This window comes from Nicotiana sylvestris, chromosome 1 (genome assembly GCF_000393655.2).
Source record: "Nicotiana sylvestris chromosome 1, ASM39365v2, whole genome shotgun sequence".
Classification (NCBI taxonomy): domain Eukaryota; kingdom Viridiplantae; phylum Streptophyta; class Magnoliopsida; order Solanales; family Solanaceae; genus Nicotiana; species Nicotiana sylvestris.
Genome location: NC_091057.1, coordinates 116826610 through 116850005, shown reverse-complemented (window position 1 = coordinate 116850005; position 23396 = coordinate 116826610). Strand labels below are relative to the sequence as shown.

The 23396-nt window shown below is 39.3% G+C and overlaps 1 protein-coding gene across 1 annotated transcript; it reads right to left on the bottom strand.

Annotated features, from left to right (window-relative positions):
- Positions 1 to 5989: 5989 nt before the first annotated feature.
- Positions 5990 to 6598, bottom strand: LOC138873724 (uncharacterized). The gene has a single exon (XM_070152202.1). The coding sequence runs from the start codon at positions 6596 to 6598 to the stop codon at positions 5990 to 5992; it is 609 nt and encodes a 202-aa protein (XP_070008303.1).
- Positions 6599 to 23396: the final 16798 nt, after the last annotated feature.

Sequence of the window (23396 nt, the reverse complement as noted above, 5' to 3'; positions counted from 1 at the left end):
AGGTTCTCGAAGATGTGGCTCCCAAAGTAGACTAGGTCCTTAGGATTTTGTTTTTCGTTTTTTATGTAAGGCCCCTTGTTGGCATTGTAAATACCTTTTATGTATATAAAGAATTCCTTTTCTTTCCGCTCCATATCCGATTTGTTGTAAAGTCTGCTTCATTTTCATTTTGTGAAATTTTTTGATGTTATAACTTCAATAATCGAGTGAGCACCAGCTCGGACTCAGAGTAAAATAAACCCTTAGGTTTTTTAGTAATCAACAGGCAATCTTTAAACTTATAATAGAGTACCTCTTAAGGTTTTTTGATGAATCCTCGAGCTATGCTTAAGTTGATTTGATGCGAGCTCGGGACGGTGGGACCCTTAGGTCCGAGTTAAGTGAGAACAAGGTCTCGAACTGTAAATGCTTTGGCCCTTTGGTTCTTTTAGGCTGGGCCGATATGGCCTTTGAAAGATGGCTATTATTTTCCCTTTTTGGCTTAAAAGACTTAGTAAAAATTTCTTTATACCTTGGCATGCATTCTTTTTACCCATTGGGCTTTTTGAGGGTTTAGTGTCGATTAGAACCCTTTGTTTTTAGTGCCCTAGCACACATTTGTATTTGAATAATTTGATACCTCTTAAGGTTTTTCGAGGGCTGATTTTATCGAATTCGTTTGATTATTTTGCCGAGGATAGCCTTTATTTAACCGATTTTTTGAGAATTCGAAGGACTATTTTTATTGTGGAATTCACACGTCTCCGAGCCGCATTATTTAGGCCGTAGCCTTTAATATGGGCGTAGCCTTCAGGTGTGTATTTTGGACTTGTTTCTCGATAACATTTCAAACTTGTTTGAAATGTTAGTCCTAAAGTATGATGGCCTTTACGTCGAAGGATCCCTCTTTGAGGTCTTACGAATTCGAGTTTAGACAACTCGAATGTGTTGACTGTCAATGATAGTTCCCGAGAATTAGAGGTGTATTTGTGTTTTGGCCCTTGAGCCATTTCTCATAGAATCACAAGTATGGAGCTCGTATAGTAGAAAATTTCTTCGAGACACAAAGTGTTTGATATAGAAATAATGCTTCTTTAAATAATTAATACATGCATACATGTTTTGCCATCGGGGCTCGACTATTCTATATGGACAAGGTTCATCTGACCGTTTGACCCATTACAAAGTTTTCCTACGAGGCCCTCTTTGGCGCGAAGTATTTTTCTCGAAAATATAGCCTCCAAGGGTGATGCCCCCCAGTATTTGAGGTTGATTGAAAAGAAGCCTTGGATACCATTGAATTTTCATTAGGTAGCACATAGTTGTTGCCTCGTTAAAAACCTCACCGGAAAAACCCATTTGGGATAAAACCCGATCTAAGGGAAAAAGAGTGCAACACGTGCATTAAAACCTAAGGTCTTCGTGTAGAAGGGTGCCCTCGGCGTCTTTGATCAAACATCTGCAATGAGTTAGTCTTAAATACAAATGGAAAAGAGAAGAAGGTCATACCTCAGCATTAATATCGTTTGAGCAGTGATACATTCCAATTGTTTGGCAATTGTTCGCCTTCCATTGTGCCAAGTTTGTAAGATCCTTTTCCGATGACTTCGATGACTCGACATGGTCCTTCCCAATTTGGGCCTAGTTTCCCTCCATTCGTGGTCTCGAGTATTGAGGGTGACTTTCCTTAGAACTAATTCCCCGATTCCGAAATGTCGAAGTTTGGTTCTTCTATTATAGTATCTTTCAATTCTTTGCTTCTGTGCAGCCATCCGAACAAGTGCAGCTTCCCGTTTTTCATCTAATAGCTCGAGGCTAGTATTCATAGCCTCGTGATTTGATTCCTCTGATGCATGTCGAAATCTAGCGTTGGGTTCTCCGACCTCAATTGGAATTAAGGCCTCAGATCCATATACTAAAGAGAATGAGGTTAGCCCCATGCTGGACTTCGATGTCATTCGATATGCCCAAAGAACCTCGGGTAGAACTTTTCTCCATTTCCCTTTAGCGTCGTTCAACCTTTTCTTTAAATTTTGAATGGTAGTCTTGTTTGTCGATTCGGCTTGTCCGTTTTTGCTCGAGTGATACGGCGTGGTTAAGATACTTTTTATTTTGTGTGCTTCGAGGAACTCTATTACCTTGTTGCTGATGAATTGCTTCCCGTTGTTGCATACGATTTCAGCAGGTATCCCAAATCGACACACGATGTGGTCCCAGATAAAGTCTTTAACTTCCTTTTCTCTGACCTTCTCGAAGGCCTGTGCTTCCACCCATTTAGAAAAGTAGTCAGTCATAAACAAAATGAAGTTAGCTTTACTTGAGGCCGTTGGCAAAGGGCCGACGATGTCCATTCCCCATTTCATGAAAGGCCACGGAGAGAGGACAGAATGAAGTTTCTCTCTGGGCTGATGAATCATCGGTGCAAACCTTTGGCATTTATCACATTTCTTAACAAACTCCTTAGTGTCTTTTTTCCATGCTATCCTAGTAATATCCTACTTTAACAATTTTGCGAATCAAAGACTCGGCACCGGAGTGGTTTCCACAAGTGCCTTCGTGGATCTCTCGTAAAACATAATCGGTGTCCCCCGGCCCTAAACATACCGCCAATGGTCCATCGAACGTCCTTCTGTATAATGTTCCATCTTTATCTAATGTGAACCGAGCAACCTTGGTTCGTAAAGCCCTTGATTCTTTATGATCCGATAAGAGCTTCCCATTTTTTAAATACATACTTATTCCTCCAATCCCAAATCAAACTTGTAGAATTTATCTCAGCATGACCCTCCTCGGCTACAGATCTCGATAATTGGACGACAGTCCCCGAGATAATATCATCTTCATCGACTGATGACCCCAAGTTTGCAAGTGCATCAGCCTCACTGTTTTGTTCTCGAGGTACATGGTCTAGAGTCTACCCCTCGAAGCGGTGCAAGGTTACCCGTGGCTTGTCCAAATACCTTTACATCTTATCCTCTCGAACTTTGAAGCTTTTGTTTACTTGGTTCACCACCAACAGAGAATCACACTTGGCTTCGACGACTTCTGCCTCCAAGTTTTTAGCTAGCTCGAGACTTGCAATCATGGCCTCATACTCGACCTCATTATTAGTCAACCTAAAAGTTTTGATAGATTGTTTAATAGTGTTACCTGTAGGTGTCTTCAAAACGATGCCAAGCTCGGACCCTTTCACATTCGAGGCATCGTCCGTAAAGAGGGTCCATACCCCAATGATGTACCCGATTTTAGTAGAAGTTCTTTCTCCACTTCGGGTATGAGGGTTGGCATAAAATCGGCCATGAAGTCAGCTAAAATTTGAGATTTGATGGCCGTTTAGGGTTGATATTCAATATCGTACCCGCCAAGTTCGACGGACCATTTGGCCAATCGGCCCAATAACTCAGGCTTATGCAAAACATTTCAAAGAGGATAAGTGGTTAACACACATATGGGGTGACACTGGAAATATGGCTTTATCTTTCTAGATGCGCTTATTAATGCAAGTGCCAATTTCTCTAAGTGTGTATATCTAGTTTTAGGATCTCCTAAGGTTCGACTTACGTAATAGACAAGAAACTGTGTACCTTGATCTTCTCGAACTAGTACACCACTTACCGCTATTTCGGACACAGCCAAGTATAAGTATAGCTTCTCATCTGCCTTCAAAGTGTAGAGTATAGGTGGGCTCAATAAGTACCGCTTCAATTCCTCCAATGCTTGTTGACATTCCGGGGTCCATAGAAAATCATTTTTCTTTTTGGGTAAGGAAAAGAACCTGTGGCTTCGATCTGACGACCTCGAAATGAATCGGCCCAAGGCAACCATTCGTCCGGTTAGCCTTTGTACTACTTTCACACTGTCTACGATGGTGATATTCTCAATGGCCATAATCTTATCGGGGTTGATTTCAATTCCCCGATTTGATACCATGAAGCCAAGGAATTTGCCTGAGCCGACCCTGAAGGCACATTTTTTGGGGTTAAGTTTCATGTTGTACTTCCTCAAGATTTTGAATGTTTCCTGCAAATTAGTCAAATGGTCCTCTGCGTGCAAGGTCTTAACTAACATATCGTCAATGTAAACTTCCATTGATTTACCTATATGTTCCTCGAACATTTTGTTAACTAGGCTTTGGTATGTAGCTCCTGCATTTTTTAGCCCGAAGGGCATTACGTTGTAACAATAAGTTCCATACTTGGTGATAAACAAGGTCTTCTCCTGGTCTTACGAGTTCACCTGAATTTGATTGTACCTGGAATAGGCGTCGAGAAAGGTAAGAATCTCATGGCCAGTTGTGGCATCGATCATGCGGTCGATATTAGGCAGTGGAAAAAAGTCTTTAGGGCATGCCTTGTTCAAATCCTTGTAATCTACACACATTCTAAGTTTTCCCCCTTTTTAGGGACTGCAACTACATTGGCTAACCATTCAGGGTATTTTACCTCCCGAATGGACCTTATTTTAAGAAGTTTAGTTACCTCATACTTTATAAATGCATATTTTACCTCCCATATGCACCTTATTTTAAGAAGTTTAGTTAACTCATCCTTTATAAATGCATGCTTCACCTTGGACTGGGGCCTTCTCTTTTGCTTCACCGGTTTAAATTTAGGGTCGAGGCTCAGCCGGTGTATTGTTATTTTCGGTGGGATACCTGTCATGTCTAAATGGGACTAAGCAAAACAATCTATGTTATTGATAAGAAATTGAATGAGTTTTTTTCTGAGTTCGGGGGTTAACCTTGTTCCCAGGTATACCTTTCGTTCGGGTAGATACTCGATCAGTATCACCTGTTCGAGCTCCTTGACCGTTGAATTGGTTTCATCTTATTCCTCGGGAACAACAACAGTTCGAGGAGTAAGGAAATCTTCTTCTTCTTCTTCTTCTTCAATTACCTGTTTCTCCGATTCGATCGAGGCTGGGGACGGTACTTGCTATTTGGGCACATGTTTAGCTTTGGTGTTCGATTTTTCTGAGGTCGAAGGTGCTAATATCAGTGTCACATCATCGATTGCGAACATTTCCTTTGCCACGTGCTGGTCCCCATAAACTATTTTCACACCATCCATTGTCGGGAATTTCATCATTTGATGAAGGGTCGATGGTACTCTCCTCATGTTGTGGATCCATGGCCTTCCAAGCAGCGCATTATATCTTATGTCGCCTTCGATAACATGGAATTTTGTATCTTGGATGGTCTTGGCCACGTTTACTGGTAGGATTATCTCCCCATTCATTGCTTCTCTTGCCATGTTGAAGCCGTTTAGGACTCGAGATGCAGGCACAATTTGGTCCCTTAGGTCGAGCTGCTCTACGACCCTCGATCTGATTATGTTTGTTGAGCTACCTAAATCCACTAGAACATATTTAACTTGAATTTTATTTAACAAAATAGAAATACCAGGGAGTCGTTGTGCGGCTGAGAAATGCCCTCCACTTCTTCGTCGTCGAATGATACAATACTTTCGGGGACATAACTCTGAGTCTGCTTTTTTTTGGTGATCGACACCTTGGTACATTTGAATATAGGACCTTGTGGAACATCGACCCTGCTGATGATCATATGAATTACATGATGCGGATATTCCTGCTCATTCTTTCTATTGGAATCTCTTTCCCTGAAGTGATTCTTAGCTCGATCACTGAGAAATTCTCGAAGATGGCCCTCGTTGAACAATTGAGCTACCTCCTCCATCAGTTGTCTGCAGTCCTTGGTCCTATGGCCATGTGTACCATGATATTTACACATCAAGTTGGGGTTTCTATGAGAAGGATCGATTTGTATAGGTCTAGGCCACCTGGTGTCTTTGATCCTCCCGATAGCCGATACAATCCCTAATGCATCGACACTGAAATTATACTCCAATGACCGAGATGCTTCTGTGGAATCGGTATATTTATCAAAATCATTCTTACTCATAAGTCCTCAGGAATTTTGCCCTCGATTATTTCTTCTATCATTCCGAGGAGGATTGCACCCCGATCCATTGTTTCTTCAATCTGCGACATATTACTGATATCGTTCTCTATTCAACCTCGGTTCCCTGTCGGTATCCTTAGGGGCTTTAACTGCTAATCTGTTTGGATGAAATGAACCCAAAGGGGCTCCCAGCTGGTCGTCCTCGACCCTGATCTTCGATTGATAATGATTATGCACATCTGCCCAAGTTACAGCTGGATACTTAATTAGATTTTGCTTCAATTGTCGTGACACTATCGAACTCCGCTCGTTCAACCCTTGTGTGAAAGCTTGAATGGCCCAATCATCCATAACCGGTAACTCCATTCTCTCTATTTGAAATTGGTACACGAACTCCCTCAGCATTTTGTTATCCCTTTGTCTTATCTTGAAAACGTCCGATTTTCTCGTTGCAACTTTTATGGCCCCAGCGTGTGCCTTCACAATAGAATTTGCTAACATGGCAAATGAATCGATGGAGTTCAGTGGCAAGTTGTGATACCAAATCATTGCTCCCTTTGATAGAGTTTCCCCAAATTTCTTCAACAAAATGGACTCGATCTCATCGTCTTTTAAGTCATTCCCTTTTATCCCGCCCGTGTACATAGTGATATGTTCATTAGGATTGGTGGTCCCATTGTATATAGGTATATCTGGCATATGAACTTCTTTGGAATGGTCTTCGAGGCCGCACTCTGAGGAAAAGGCTTCTACACAAACTTTTTTGAATCCAAGCCCTTTAAGATCGGGGGTGCCCCCGGTATCTGATCAACTCGGGAGTTGTACGTCTCCACCTTTTGGTCATTATCTTCGATATTATTTTCTCTCGAATCGATTCTTTTAGTGAGCTCCTCGATAATTTTCATAATTGTAGTATCAGTCCCTGATCCATTACTGCTCGTCCTTTCTGGCACTGGCTCGATACGACGAGTGATTTCTGGCTCGATCACACTCGGAGTTCTATGCTGACTTTGAAGCTGAGCAATAGCGGCCTGTTGAGCTTGTAGCATCTCGAATATTACTTGGAGGCTAACTCCTCCATCTCCTATACCCCGTGTTCCTTGGCCACCAGATTAGCCTTCCATGCGTACACTTCCTCCGAGATCTGCGCCAAAGTTCGCGTTCAAAGTAATATGCGAACTAACATTGAATGGATCGACAACCGGCACTTCCCCAGGGTTAATTGGTGGCACACCGGCTCCTAGAGAAACCACATTATCGTTTTCCTCATGAAATCCCAGACCATCATCGCCATGTACAAGTGCGTTTTGTGAGTTTGACATGTTTTAACCTGAGAACAAAAATTCTTGACAAGAACTAGTGTGAAAATAATGTGTGTTATAAGAATCAGTACTGGAACAATCACTATTATCCTTAGCCCTGCAGTGGGCGCCAAACTATTTACCTTAAAACTGGAGTAACAATTAAATTCGTATTGAGTTATTAAAGATATGTGATTTAATCCAATACCAACTAATAATCAAAGAATCAAATGTATAAACTAAAGAAATAAGTTGAATCAAACCAGTAAACAAGCCAGTCTCAACCTCGAGCTAAGGTGGCCTCGAGGTAGGTCAATAAGGACAATAAAGCTAAAAGATAATTCTAGTGAGCAATAAGCAAGAAAGTGAAGAATGTATATTCTCTTGTCTATGATTGATGCGTTACAAATGATTGGGGTCCCCTTTATATAGTAGGGGAATCCTAAATAAGGCACACTTCCAATTGTAGTAATGATTCTTATTATACACCTGTCTAACCGCGTAGCACAAATCCGTTCTGGAATTTACGCCGTGATCTTAGGGCCACTGCGGGAATCTCGCTCTTTCTGTTTTGGAACCATAACAGTACTATCTCGAGGTCGGTCATACTGGGCCTCGATGTTCATAGAGCACTTTGATCTTCGAAGCTTGTACTTTGCCATCGGGCCCATGCCTGGTCTATTTCAATCTTGCTCTCAAAGTGACCCTCGAGCCCATGAAATTGGGCATACTTGATTTCCATCGTATACAAAATCATATGACAGACCTATAATATATTTCTTAACCTTACAAACAAAACATTAGACTTCGTCTAACACTTCTAACAACTTATAAAATTTTAGACCTAAATCTAACATTATCTGGAAAGGTAACTTATTTAAGTGTTACATTTGCACAACTTTTCAAAATGGGAACAAAATGTAATTGATGGCCTATAAAAGGACTATTGCATAAATCAACCAGGCCCAAATAAATATATAGATCAGTAGAGTTGGATTAATTTGTCAAGTCCAATAACATGTATTTAATTGAAATACAACATTTAAATGGTAAAAATTATACGGGGTGGCCTATTTGGTCACCCCCATTTAACCTATACCTATATTTTAAAATTCTGTAACATATACCCTAATTTTGACAACTTCAGATGCCTCCTCTTCTTCCTCCTGACCTATGCGCTCCTTTCTTTCTCCTCTTCTTTTCCTCTTCTTCTTTTCTCTCTCAAACACATGAGACTTTGTATAATTATTATGATTGGATTTGTAAATTATTTATTAAATCTTATCAACTACCATATTCTATGTTGAAATACGAGTAAATAAAAGTCCACAAGCTGGTTAAAGTAGGTGTGATTTGTGTCTTTCCTTGATCCATCCTTCTTAAACATACAACAACAAATGACTACTACATGTCCTCTATTCAAAGTTACCTGCCACAAGAATGGCACATACATGTGAAATTTATTATACACAATAGTTGCTCTCGCGATCTCTTGGAATTAGCTTACCCCTTGCTTTATGATATCATTTGCAGGAAAAACGACAACAAAGGGTTGCAGAACTGAAAAAATAAAAGATAGGAAAAATAACTTCAAAACATTATCAAAAAAATCAGTTAAAACTTCAGCATAATTTCGCTTAAGTTATATTTTAAAGCCATTTAACTTCAAAAAAAGGTAAAACACAACTTCAGCTCTAAGAATACTGAAGTTTAATAAATATATAACAAAAACTTAAACTCCTAGAATGCTGAAGTTCAACAAATACAAAATAAAACTTCAGCTCCTAGAATGTTGAAGCTCAGCAAATACAAAACAAAACTTTAGCTCCTAGAATGCTGAAGTTCACCAATTATAAAACAAAACATCAGCTCCTAGAATGCTGAAGTTCAGCAATTACAAAGCAAAGAATTCAGCCAAAACATGCTGTAGTTTTATTGAACTGAAGTTTGACATTGCACTATAAACTAAAGTTTGCATGATTACCTTTGAAAGTCAGGCAAAATTTTAGGCAAAAATATCTAAAGTTTTGCTTTGATAAGGCTACACTTCAGGCATAACATTCTGAAGTTCAAACTTTAGACATAAATTTTGGGGCATTTGCATCTATACCCGATTTTTGGGTCACATTTTAACTTGTGCCTGCTTTGTAAAAAGAAAATTACAAGTGTACTCACTTTTTCGCGTAACTTCAGCATACGGGCCTAAAGTAGCAAAGGCAATCACGCAAAACTTTAGCATTCTAGTAGACGGGCTTGAAGTAGCAAAAATTGTTGAACCAAGTGTGCCAAATTTTTTGTTTGTAATTGCTGAACTTAAGCATAATTACTAAAGTTTTGTTCTCTATTTTCTGAAGTTTTTGTTTGTAATTGCTGAACTTAAGAATTCTAGTAGTTGAAGTTTTTTTGTCCTGGATTCATTAGTTTTGTCATTAAGCTTTTTCAAAATTTTTAGCAGAAGATGCTGAAGTTATTTAGTTTATTTATAAAAACTTCAGCACTAAATAAGTTGAAATTTTTTGCGCTGGATTCACTAGTTTTGTCATTAAGCTTTTTTAGAAACTGCAGCAGAAGATGTTGAAGTTATTTAGTTCATTTATAAAAACTTAAGCACTAAATAAGCTGAAGTTTTTTTGTCCTGGAATCATTAGTTTTGTCATAAAGCTTTTTCAAAAACTTCAGCAGAAGATGCTGAAGTTATTTAGTTCATCTGTAAAAACTTCAGCACTACATAAGCTAAAGTTTTAAAAAAAGCTTTCTAACATACTAGATAAATAGTCACCTTATTCTCTCATAGTGTATTACTACTATAAAATAATCAGATTGCCAATAGTATCTAAATCTTAAATTTTTGAAACAATAAACGTGAAAAAAACAGAATTATCATGAAAAGAATCACTAAGTGTGACCTTAAACTTTCTGTACGTGAAAATATTCACAAATTATTGTCTACTAACTTACGTAATTATTTATAATTTATTTTTAAATAATCTGATAAACATGCTTATGACAATCATCCCATGAATTGAAGTTTCATAGCAGCACCAACAACAGCAGAAGAAAGAAGAAGAAGAAAACGAAGAGGAGATGAAGGAGGAGAAAGAGGGCTCAAGTTATTTTAAAAGTGGGTACAAGTTAAAACATTTTAAAAAAATAGGTATAGGTTAAATGGGGACGACCAAATATGGTGCACCGTGTAATTTTTACATAAAATTTTGCAACTTCAGGCCCGTATATCTGAAGTTACCCGAAAAGTGGGTATGCTTGCAATTTTTTTTGCAAAGCGGGTATAAGTTAAAATGTGACCCAAAATTGGGTATAGATGCAAATGCCCTATTCAAATGTCATTAGGCCAGCCCCTAACATTGAAGGCTGAATTTGAACCTTTTTAAAACGTAAAAATTACACGGGGTGCCCTATTTGGTTGCCCCCATTTAACCTGTACCCATATTTTTAAAATTCTTTAACTTATACCCTAATTTTGACAACTTCAGATGCCTCATCTTCTTCCTCCTGACCTATGCGCTCCTTTCTTCCTCCTCTTCTTTTCCTCTTCTTCTTTTCTCTCTCAAACACATGAGACTTTGTATAAGTATTATTGATTGGATCTGTAAAGTTTTTATTTAATCTTATCAGCTACCATATTCTATATTGAAGGACGAGTAAATAAAACTCCACACGCTGGTTAAAGTAGGTGTGATTAGTGTCTTTCCCTGAATCATCCTTCTTAAACATACAACAACTGACTACTACATGTCCTATATTCCAAGTTATCTGCCACAAGAATGGCACATGCATGTGAAATTTATTATACACAATAGTTTCTCTCACGATCTCTTGGAATTAGCTTACCCCTTGCTTTATGATATCATCTGCAGGAAAAACGACAGAAAAGGGTTGCAGAACTGAAAAATAAAAGATCGGAAAAATAACTTCAGAACATTATCAAAATAATCAGTTAAAACTTTAGCATAATTTGGCTTAAGTTATATTTTAAAGCCATTTAACTTCAAAGAAAGGTAGAACATAACTTCAGCTCTGAGAATATTGAAGTTTAGCAAATATAAAATAAAAACTTTAACTCCTAGAATGCTGAAGTTCAGCAAATACAAAATAAAACTTCAGCTCCTAGAATGTTGAAGTTCAACAAATATAAAATAAAACTTTAGCTCCTAGAGTGCTGAAGTTCAACAATTACAAAACAAAACTTCAGCTCCTAGAATGCGTTAACATTGTTAGCGTGATTTTTTTAAAACTTTTCTTAGCGGAATCAAAAGTTAAATAGTGTCACTAAATGATCCTATCTGTGCAAATCGCCCAACACTGACTATCCAACTTGCATTATGTCCGGCCACTAGTGTTAGTTATTTAGATAGTTAACAACACCATAACTGTGAGTTGCGAGAGTCCTATTATCCCTCTATAGCCCCTTAAAATTTTAATAGACCGTAGAATACTTCATTGATGTAACTACAATCTACTAAGCACATTAATTTCTTCGTTGCCCCAATTTAACCTAACAGCACTACTTACATTAATCCTAAAGCCACATAAACTAAAAATCCACCTAAAAAAGCAAAATATAATAGGAAAGAAGTCAGATTTAATTAGATGGTAACGAGAGATGTATCACAATTATTAGGTTTAGAAAAGATGGGTGCAACTGCAGTGAGCTTCTTTCTCCGAAGGCAGCAAGGATGGTGGTTCGCAATCTTCAAATTGAAACAAGGAATTAAGCCCTCTGTGGTTAGTGCTACAAGGTCTCTTCTGAATTGGGTATTTGCTGGCACATTGCAATTTGAGATTGAGCATCGTTTGGTCTTGATTTAGTAGTGATTTTGGAGTTCCTTAGTTGTGCCCACGCTCCTGGCTTTAGGTATGTATAATATGACGGCATTGAAGATCTCAAATTCCTACTTTTTATTGTTTACCTTAAAATCTGAGTAACAATTAAACTTGTATTGAGGTCTTAAAGATATGTGATTTAGTACAATACCAACTGATAATCTAGGAAACAAACATATATATTAATGAAATGAGTTGAATCAAACCAGTGTGCAAGTCAGTCTCGACCTCGAGCTGAGATGGCCTCGAGTTAGGCCAGTAAGAACAATAAATAAAAGACAATTCTGATGAGTAATAAGCAATAAAGTGAAGAATGAATATTCCTTTACCAAGGATTGATGCGTTACAAATGATTGTGATCTCCTTTATATAGTAGGGGAATCCTAAATAAGGTACACTTCTAATTGTAGTAAGGAATCTTATTATATAGTTGTCTATCTGCCTAGTACAAATCCATTCCGGAATTCACGCCGTGATCTTAGGGCCATGGCAGGAATCTCGCTCTTTCTGTTATGAAATCATAACGGTATTATCTCAAGGTTGGTCATACTTAGCCTCGGTGTTCATCAAGCACTTCGATCTTTGAGTCTTGTACTCTGCCATCGGGCTCGAGCCCGGTCTATCTTGAACTTGTTTTCGGAGTGACCTCTCGAGCCTATGAAATCGAGCATACCTGATTTGGACCATACATAGATAGTTTCCGCATTTCTTAGAGTAAGACGATAAGAAATGATTTGAGCCTCAATTTTTCGGAGCCCCTGATTATGATATCATTCCCGTGACATATGCACTCAAAGTGATAGAAACATCCCGTTGGTTTGCTTCCCCAAAACACTAAATGCTTGCCAGTGGTGGTCGGCCACTAGCACCACCAAACCGTCGTCGTTCGCCTATAAATACAAGGCCCCTTCTTCGAATTGAGAACTTTACTTCCATCTTTAAGCCTCCTCATAACTTCTCTGATATCTCTCCCCCTCTTTATTTCTTTCTCTCAGCACCTACTACTTCTTCCTTGTTAACGCCGAAAAACACCAAAATTCACCTCTTTCTGCTTCTCTAAACCTGAATCAATAGCGAAAACCTCTAAAACAAATCCTTAAAAGGAGAAAGCTTCCTCCTCTTCTTCCTGTCCGGCCGGTGACAAAGCACTGACCCTTCACGAGATCGTTCCCGGTGCTTGCATCATAAAGAAAGACTTCAAAGTTGAAAATCCCCCCGTGGTTCTTGGCCGATGTAAGCATGCATCGTGGTATATCTGTTCGATAATGGAGAAACACCTCGAGGCTATGAAAAAGGATTGTGGTTGGGGGGGATGCGGTTATGATACAGATCCCTACCCCCGAGGAGAGCATCACCACTCATATAGAGGGGTTCCTAAGTGGTTACACTTACTCCTTCACATTGGGTCCCCTCGATCCAATCGTGATCGGCTTCTACAATAGATATAAGTCACCCTCGGCCAGATCCACCCTTCTTTCTGGTGCATAGTGATCATGCTCACTATTTCTCCAGCAAGGCCGAGGGGCTAAAGTTCACCCTTAGTCATCTTATCCGATTGTACCAACCTCAGCTTTTCCGAGGGTTGATCAAGATCCAATGCTGGTCGACCAAGTCCTTATTTGCTAGCAACGACAATTATAAAGATTGGGGCTGGATGAACCGATTCATTCGTTTAGATGCCCCATGCGGTCCTCGACCTTGAAGGTTGGGTCCTAAAACTAGCTGCGACCTCCTCGTATGATGAAGGCCGCTAGCGTGATTTAGCGAGGGGTAGATGGGAAGCAAAACACCACGGTAAGTTCTTCTTGTAAGTTATTTACGCTTTCCTCTTTATTGGAGACATTCCTTTTCTCATACCTAACTTTCACTTATGCAGGCGTTGGAGATTTCTCCAAAATGTGGTCGGCCCCTCCTTGGGAAGAGATCGAGTCAACAACAACAACAACCCAGTATAATCCCACTTAGTGGGATCTGGGGAGGGTAGTGTGTACTCAAACCTTACCCCTACCCTGAGGTAGAGAGGCTGTTTCCAAATAGACCCTCAGCATCCTTCCCTCCAATAACTTCCCACCTTGCTCTTGGGGAGACTCGAACTCACAACCTCTTGGTTGGAAGTGGAGGTCGCTTACCATCAGAGCAACTCCTCTTGTCTTTGAAGAGATCGAGTCCCCGATTCCAAAATTGAGGAATGATAATAAGAGAACAAGGGTTTTGAAGCCTGAAGACCCCCAAGATAGAAGGGGTCCTACTTGAAGACACGAGAGGAACCTCATCCACATGGACATAGACTTAGTCCACCAACTGAATGATGAAGAAGAAGACGAGGGCAAAGAACCGACGTTGGTGACCCGAGCCAGGAAGCCAGTTGAGGGTGCCAAACCCTCCGAATCGGAGACCCTACCTCGTGGTGAGGAAGCTCCTAAGAAAGACGCGGGCAGAGCCCCTGAATCGCTCAAGGTTGTAATTGTTTCTCGGCCTTTAACAAGCATACCAAAAAGGATAGGTCCGAAGTCCCCAGGACCGAACAGAGTGCCCTAGGTGATTTGGTCGGGGCCATAACAATAGGTCACTCTCCATTGTTACCGACTTATTCTGAGGAGGCTATTAGGGAAGCCCAGGCTCTAGGAATACCTGACGTAAGCGGGGTTCCCGATGAAGATGATCCTTTCCGGGATTGATTTTGTTAGAAACTATGCATCCACCAGACTATATAGAGAACCAGGTTCTCTATGAATTTACGATGAATATACTAATGAACCAAACTGTGTAGCGATCTGGTCCTATATCGGTTTGGTACAGTGCTAACTACTGAACAAGTACGTAAATGAGACACATGATAATTTCCCATTGTATAGAGAACTAGATTCTCTATGAGTTCCTACTGTAAGCAACAGACTATAAAACCAGCCAGTATAGGGAATCAGGTTCTCTATTTGTTCCCACAGTAGATCGGCAATAAATAAAGAACACAAAGGATTTTTACGTGGAAAAATCCCAACTCAAGGGGACAAAAACCACGACATACACTTGTAGGCTTTCAACTTCACTAACTTGTAAACCCCAATTACAAGCCAATTTGTAATAACTATATTACAAAGGATTCAACTCAACTAACTTGTGGTACGCTCACCTCAAACCACTTTGTTACTATCTAGTTACAAAGACTTTGACTAACTTGTGATACTCTCACCACAAGCCACTTTGTCACTCTCTAGTGATAAAGACTTTAATCACTCTAACTTCTAATAACACTATTACAAGCCACTTTGTAACTCTCTAGTTACAAAGACTTTACAACTCGACTAACTCTAACCAAGACACAAACTTAGAGGGTTTGTGATTTTGGGTTTCCTAAAAAACAGTTTCTAAGAAAGCAAGATAAGAGTTACATTGAAGAACAATTAGCAAAGACTCAACAAACCTAGGGACTTAAGATATCTTCAATCTTGGATCTGGTCCTTGAGGTTGCAACAACTTTATTCTTAAGAGAGGTTGTTCTTAGGACTTGAGAGAGGATTTTTCGTTTCTTATTTTGCAAGTTTTGGAACATGGATCTTGTGCCTTGCATAAGGTTTATACTATAAAAGACATTACCTTAGTGATGTCCAATCTTAATGGGAAGTGACTGCTGCACTGTTATATGCAATCACTTTCTGCAGTTGCTTTTCAACTGTACAATTGACTTATACTTCTATCAGGGGAACACCAAGGTATTAGGTCCCTAATCTAGTTCTTGTGAATCTAAAGCACACTGTCCAGATTATCTTGAGTCGATTAACCTGAATAATTGTACCATACATGCTTCAGGTCCTTTATCTGATTCTCTCATAAAGTAAATCATTTTACCTTCCTTGAATGTATTTATACATGTGTGATATCACCTACAATGATGTAAGCAAGGTAGGTAAAGAACCTTCCATAGAAAGTTGACTGTTGTACTGTTTCTGTACAATAGCGTGTGCATGCAACAACTTTCCTGTTGGAGAGTTGACTTCATACAGTTTTCTCGGGAACTGGTAGGGACCTGTTCCCTAAGCTGTTCCATCTACTCTTCCTCACTTGAGTCATTGCTATCAGCTTTGAGTACGAGGTTCTTTTCTTTCTTTGGTTCTCTTCTTTCCCTGTCTATCTTCCTCTTCATCTCGTAAGTCTTCAGATTTCCAACCAGCTCTTCTATGGTCATCTCCTGCAGGTCCTTTGATTCAGTAATAACATTAACCTTGCTTTCCCAAGGGCTGGATCCTAACCTAGAACTTTGTGATCTCAAGGTCTTGTAGATGTGTAACAGATTCCTTATCTAGTTTTGAATGATAAGTTTGTTAGATCATCAACATAAAGTAAATTACTTGTGCCCAAGGTACTTGTAACCTATTAATTTCCCTCTTTTTGATGAGGGCAAACTTAGAATTGATATTCCCCATGAGAACCAGATCTCCATATTGTTCCCCCTACGAATAAGCCATATTCCCCATGAAAATCGAGCCTAAGGAGCCGATCACAACTAGTTCCTCAAGACTGTTTGGAAAATCATCAAAACTCAAAGTTCCATAACTTATCAATTTCCCCCTTTTTGATGATGACAAACCCAAAATTAATATTCCTCTTGAGAACCAGATTTCGCACATGTTTCCTGCAGATCAGACCTATAATTAACATATTATCAACAACGTCCCCCCTGCGAAACAGAGCTATATCTTGAGAACCAAAGAACCAGATTCCTCATATGTTTCCCTGCATTATCAGCAACGTTCCCCCTACGAAGCAGATCCATATTTCATGCACAACATTCGATTCTGTTCCTCCCATGTTGACACCTATATAACTTCCCCCTTTTGGCATCATCGAAAAGAATAACAGAAGAGGTACTACCAAAAAGAAGTTTAACAATATTAACTCAGGCCACTTGGGCAACACAACATAAACAATAACAAGAACAACAAGTGAATGTCAGTGCACAATATAGAGTGATTGTCCATAGTGAAGTAATGATAATAAAGGCACAGTAGCTTCAACAATACATAATATGACAATTTAAACAAGTGAAGTACCAATGTCATCAAATATAAGGATCAAAAGAGGATAAGAATTCAAGGGAATTTGGAAGTAGTGAAAGATATGGATCACTAGGCAGGAGGAAACGTAAGGGGTTAAGGCCTTGATGAGCTTGTCCATTTGTTCGTTTACTCTCCTTTGATAAATGATCATTTGCTCACTCAGTTCCTCCACTTGTTTCCTCAATCCTTCAATTTTTCTCACCCTTCAACTTAGCATTCTATTCTGCCAAGGGTCCTCGAGGACCAGGTTCTCAACCTATATGAGTTGGTTGAACCATTAATTGGATCACCAAGAATCTCCCCAAGCTTTGTCTCATCAAGAACAGACTTAGTTCCATGCACATATAGCATCATAGTATCACGTAAAACATAGAAGTTGTTACTTCTTCTTCAGAAACACTGGGACTTAGAGGAACACAGAGGTGATTCTATTTTTGGAACTCAACAATGTCAAGAAGTTCCTCCATTTTTCAGCAATATCAGAGTCAACACTCTGCCTTACAACACTTTTTGAGACTTCAACGTCTTCTCCCTCCAAACCTAATGGCTCAACCTTTTGCTTCTGTAAGGAACTAGGTTCCTCACTTACACTACCCTTTCTATCCCTGAGCTACCATGTCTCCCTCTTTCTCTTCTTAATCTGTTCACCCTTATCAACTGTTGCATCGTTCTCATCCAACTTTCTTTTCTCCATTTGTTTTTTTTGTTTTTTTACAAATGGAGATTCTTTCACTTCATCCTCTCTTCAACAATCACCACATCAGCAGGTTACACCATTTCATCATCAATCAGCCTGCTTTTCTCAATTTATTTTACTGGATCAGAGGTTTATTTAAGCATAGAACCCAAGAAAAAGATCATCATTAGAATTAACATCCTAAGAAGGATTTTAGAGACCGGGTCCCTTATTTAGTTCCCCTCTTTTTCAGCACATTCACAACTTCTTCCATCCTTCAAGGCTTCTACAAACCCAGCAATAATTTTAGCATCACGCTTTAGAATATTAGATCTACCCCGTTCCCTTTCAGTTTAACTCTCATCAAAATCTACCAAAGACTTCTTGGGGGTTTGATTTAGATAGAGTTAGGATTTTGGAAGGTGACAAAGTTAGGTTTACTTCTGACATATTTGGGGAGAAGGATTCTTTTTGAGACAATGTAGATTTTGGTTTTGAAGAAAAGAATCGATTTTAGTTGGGTGTAAGATAAAGAAGTGCCTTTTTGGGGAAACAAGTCAGTTCAGAAAAGGTTTAACATTTTGGACTTTAAAAGTTAGGAGGAGATACAGGAGAAAGGCAGAAACAAATTAATGACATGACACTTCAACAGCTTAAAAAGGCATATAAGTATTGAAGAGACTACTAACCTAAGTCACATGAACCAGGTTCCGTGACGATTTTTGAAAATTTTGAGCAAAGACTCCTAGAAGTGCAACGTCACACTTACTTATTTTTGTCCTGAGACTGCCAAATGTGTATACCTGTAACAATATAGATTTGAGTTAGATGTCACCAAAAAATACTTTTTAGCATTGTACCTTTCCTTCTTAACATAGCCAATCATCGAGGGACCAGGTCCTTAGTTAAGCTTGATCAACCCCAACTCCAGATGATTTCTTTCAAAATGTTCCCTGCTCAGTGCCTTGGTGAAGATGTCTGCTACCCGATCCTTCGTCTTCCAGAACTTCGTACAGATCATAACTTTTTCAACACTGTCCTTGAGAAATTGGTGTTTGACGTCAATGTGCTTGGTTCTTTTGTGTTGAACCGGGTGCTTTGACATGTTGAGAGCACTGGTTTTGTCATATAGAAGTAGTACACAATCAATGTATACACCAAAATCTTCCAATTGTTGCTTGATCCATAATGGTTGAGCACGAGGCAGCTGCAACATATTCTACTTCAGCTGTTAAGAGAGCTACTGAGTTTTGCTTCCTTGTACCCCATGAGATAATGATCCAAGGAAATGAGCCATTCCAGATGTGCTTTTCTTGTTCACCAGATAGCCTTCTGACAGTAAGATAGAGTAGAGATCCAATGATTCCCCTTTGATGCTTCCATATCAAACCTTTTCAAGAGTTCTTTGATGCATTTCTACTAACTGATACATGTTCCCTTTATGGACTGCTTCACTTGAAGACCCAGTAAGACCTTTAGTTCCCCCAACATACTCATTTCAAACTCACTTCCCATGAGTTTAGCAAATTTTTCACATAAAGAGTCAGTTGTAGCTCCAAATATGATTTCATCAGCATAGATCTGCATAATGAGTAGGTTCCTTACTGATTTCTTTCACACCAAGCACGAGGAGCCTGGCTTCCATAACAGTTCTATCAGTAGGTCATGGAACCAGGTTACACGTTCTGTTCCTCTCAAGTTGATGGAGCTCTTCTTGTATAGCTGTAATCCAGTTAGCATCTTTCGTTGCTTCCTTGATATTCTTAGGCTCTATTTGAGAGAGAAAGGTTGAGAAGGCAAGTGAGTTTCTTGTCTTTGATCTGGTTTGAATTTCTCAGCAGTTGGAGTTCCATGTACGACATCCATAACTCTATTTTCTGCTTTAGATATTGTGATTGAGGGACCAGGTTCCTCTATGTCGGTTGGAGTCTCATCTTCAGTTCTGAGGAACAAGGTCCATATAAATCTGGAGTAATCATCCATACTGACAAGAATATGTACCTCTTTCCTCCTCTACTTGGCATCCTTATAGGTCCACATAGATCCATATGGAGGAGATCAAGTGGCCTTGAGATACTAACTTCCTTTTTGGGCTTGAAAGAGGATCTGACTTGCATTCCTTTTACACATGCATCACACACCCTGTGATCCTTGAAGCTTGATTTGAGAAAACCATGAACTACGTGCTTCTTGACTAATTTGTTCAGCAGCGTGAAACTTGCATGACCCAAACTTCTGTGTCATAGCTCAACATTATCATTAACAACACTCACACATCCAAGATCCCCTTGTCACAGATTTGAGAAATACCCAGCAGAATCTCATGGAGGCCTAGGTACTCTACTATTCAATGGACTCATATTGTTCCCGATCCTTCCAACTCCCAGAATGTATCCCTCTTATTGCCATTTTCAAAGGATACACTCCTTCCTTGCAGGGCCTTCAGTGAAAGGAAATCATTTGTTCTTCAGTTATGAGCTTAGAGTAGTTGCTATCCATGTGCCACTGTTGACGGCTCTGTTTTACTGTTCCCTGCACACTTAAGTCAATGATTAGACTTAGGAACCCAAGCCAGCTTTGGTCCTTTATAATGATAGAATGGGCGAATCAAACTTCTTTTTGCCCATGCAGGCAGCACATATTTTCTTTTCAGGGTACCGGGTTCCTCATCATTACTCCTCTTTTCAATAAAAACTTTATTTTTTTGTAAAGACTGAATTTTAACTTTACAAGAGTCCGTGTAATGACCAGTTTGACCATACTGAGTGCACAACCTATTATCAGCCACAATTACATACTTTTTATGGGGATTATAGGAGGTTTTAGCCTTTTGGAACCCGATACCTTGCCTGTTTCTATCATTACTCCTGCACATAGACATTATTACATCAGGGGACCGGGTTCATTTAAGTGACTTATCAAGATCATTTTTGACCCTTTTTAAATCCTCCTGAAGTTGTATATTCTTTTCAAGCTTAGCAATAAGACTTGTTTTTATTTTCTTAAGCTCACTCTCAAGCTTAAGTTGAGCCTTTCTAGCCACTTCCTCTCCCTCAGTGTTGTCCATCCATTATTTTGTTTGTTTTTTCAACAAGTTGTGTTTTCTAGTTACTTCTTCCGCTTGTTCCCTTAAATCTACAATGGAAAATACCATATCATCCCTTTCTTGCTCAGTAGCTGCAATTTTCTCTACTAGAGTATTCTTTTCTTTGCTAAGGTTCTTTATGATTTCCTTCAAGTCATCAACCACTACCATCAAATCATCTCTAGACTGTTAAACATCTCCTAGCTCTATGATTAGGGCATCTTTATCATTAACAAAACTATAATATGTATCAATTAGAACATTTGCTAATGACATTAATTTTTTCGAAGAGTAGGACTTCAGATTTCTCTAAACATCCCTGAAAATTACCTCATCATTGTCATCCTTTTCATCCTTATCGGACTGAGCCGTCAATGCAAACAGTGAGTCATATTCCTTTGCTTCATTTTCCACTGTCATCATGGAGCTGCTTCCTGCATCTGGTTCCTCTTCTGATTCACTGGAGGAGTCTCCCCATGTAGCAAAAGCTTGCTTCACCCTGTTTTCAACAACATCTCTTCTTTTGAATTTCCTGTGAGGGACCGTGTTCCTCTTAGTTGCTTTAATAGTATTGTGTTGTAATTCTTTTGTTTTAGAAAAGGTCAGTCTTTAATAAAGTGTCCATGCTTTCCACACTTATGGCAACAATCATTTCTATCGAAATTCCAGCTGGAACTTCCTTTCTTTGCAATCCCACTTTTTTTACGAACCGTCTTCTGAAATCTTTGTGGTCTATTGGTTGATTGACTTTCCTCGAAGTTTAGTGGAGCATCCATGTAGATCCTTTCTAGGTGTTAACCTTTTACAAAGAATCCGCTATTATACCAATTATTAGAAACTATGCGTCCACAAGACTATATTGATAATCGAGTTCTCTATGAGTTTCCACTGAAGATACTAATGAACCAAACTGTGTAGCGATATGGTCCTATATCAGTTTGGTATAGTGCTAACTACTGAACAAGTACGTAAATGAGACACATGATAAGTTCCCACTGTATAGAGAACTAGATTTTCTATGAGTTCCTACTGTAAGCAACAGACTATAAAACCAACCAGTATAAGGAATCAGGTTCTCTATTTGTTCCCACAGTAGCTCGACAATAAATAAAGAACACAGAAGATTTTTACGTGAAAAAATGCCAACTCAAGGGGACAAAAACCACAACCTACACTTGTAGGCTTTCAACTTCACTAACTTGTAAACCCCTATTACAAGCCACTTTGTAATAACTCTATTACAAAGGATTCAACTCAACTAATTTGTGGTACTCTCACCACAAGCCACTTTGTTACTCTCTAGTTACAAAGACTTTGACTAACTTGTGATACTCTCACCACAAGCCACTTTGTCACTCTCTAGTGACAAAGGCTTTTACTCACTATAACTTGTAATAACACTTATTACAAGCCACTTTGTAACTCTCTAGTTACAAAGACTTTACAACTCGACTAACTCTAGCCAAGACACAAACTTAGAGGGTTTGTGATTTTGGGTTTCCTAAAAAATAGTTTCTAAGAAAGTAAGATAGGAGTTACAATGAAGAACAATTAAAAGACTCAACAAACCTAGGGACTTAAGATATCTTCAATCTTGGATCTGGTCCTTGAGGTTGCAACAACTTTATTCTTAAGAGAAGTTGTTCTTAGGACTTGAGAGAGGATTTTTCGTTTCTTATTTTGCAAGTTTTGGAACCTGGATCTTGTGCCTTGCATAAGGTTTATACTACAAAAGACATTACCTTAGTGATGTCCAATCTCAATGGGAAGTGACTGCTGCACTGTTATATGCAGTCACTTTCTACAGTTGCTTTTCAACTGTACAATTAACTCTTTCTTATGTCAGGGGAACACCAAGGTATCAGGTCCCTAATCTAGTTCCTGTGAATCTAAAGCACACTGCCCAGATTATCTTGAGTCGATTAACTTGAATGATTATACTAGACATGCTTCAGGTCCTTTATCTGGTTCTCTTATGAAGTGAGTCATTTTACTTTCATTAATTATATTTATTCGTGTGTGACATCACCTACAATGATGTAAGCAAGGTAGGTAAAAAGCCTTCCATAGAAAGTTGACTGTTGTACTGTTCCTGTGCAATAGCATGTGCAGGCAGCAACTTTCCTGCCGAAGAGTTGACTTCATATAGCTTTACAGGGGTCGATGATGCCACCGACCTCAACGATTCATCTACTCTCTTCAAAGAGGCTCAACGTCTTTTCTCTAAGGTAATCATTAATTCTTATCGTTGCAATTTCTTCTTCTCCCCTTACCTTAGCTGATATCTCTTTTTTTGCGTAGGCCTTTACCAGGTTTAGGGCCCACCTGAGCCAATGTGAGGCCGAGCTCAAGAAGTCCTCAGATGAAGGGAAGGCCCAAAGCTTCTTTGCATCCAAAAGGAGGAGGAGCTCAAGGACCTTCGGGCAGACTTGGCCAAGGCTCTTAAAAATAAGGTCGAGCTAGACAAGTAGGTAACTATCGTTTTGAAAGAGTATGATCTACTTGACCCAACTATGAAGGCTAACACTTCAATGTCTCA

What these genes read in the sequence shown, in the direction of transcription:
- LOC138873724 (XM_070152202.1), bottom strand. Translation starts at nt 6,598, where the DNA reads ATGCCAGATATACCTATATACAATGGGACCACCAATCCTAATGAACAT.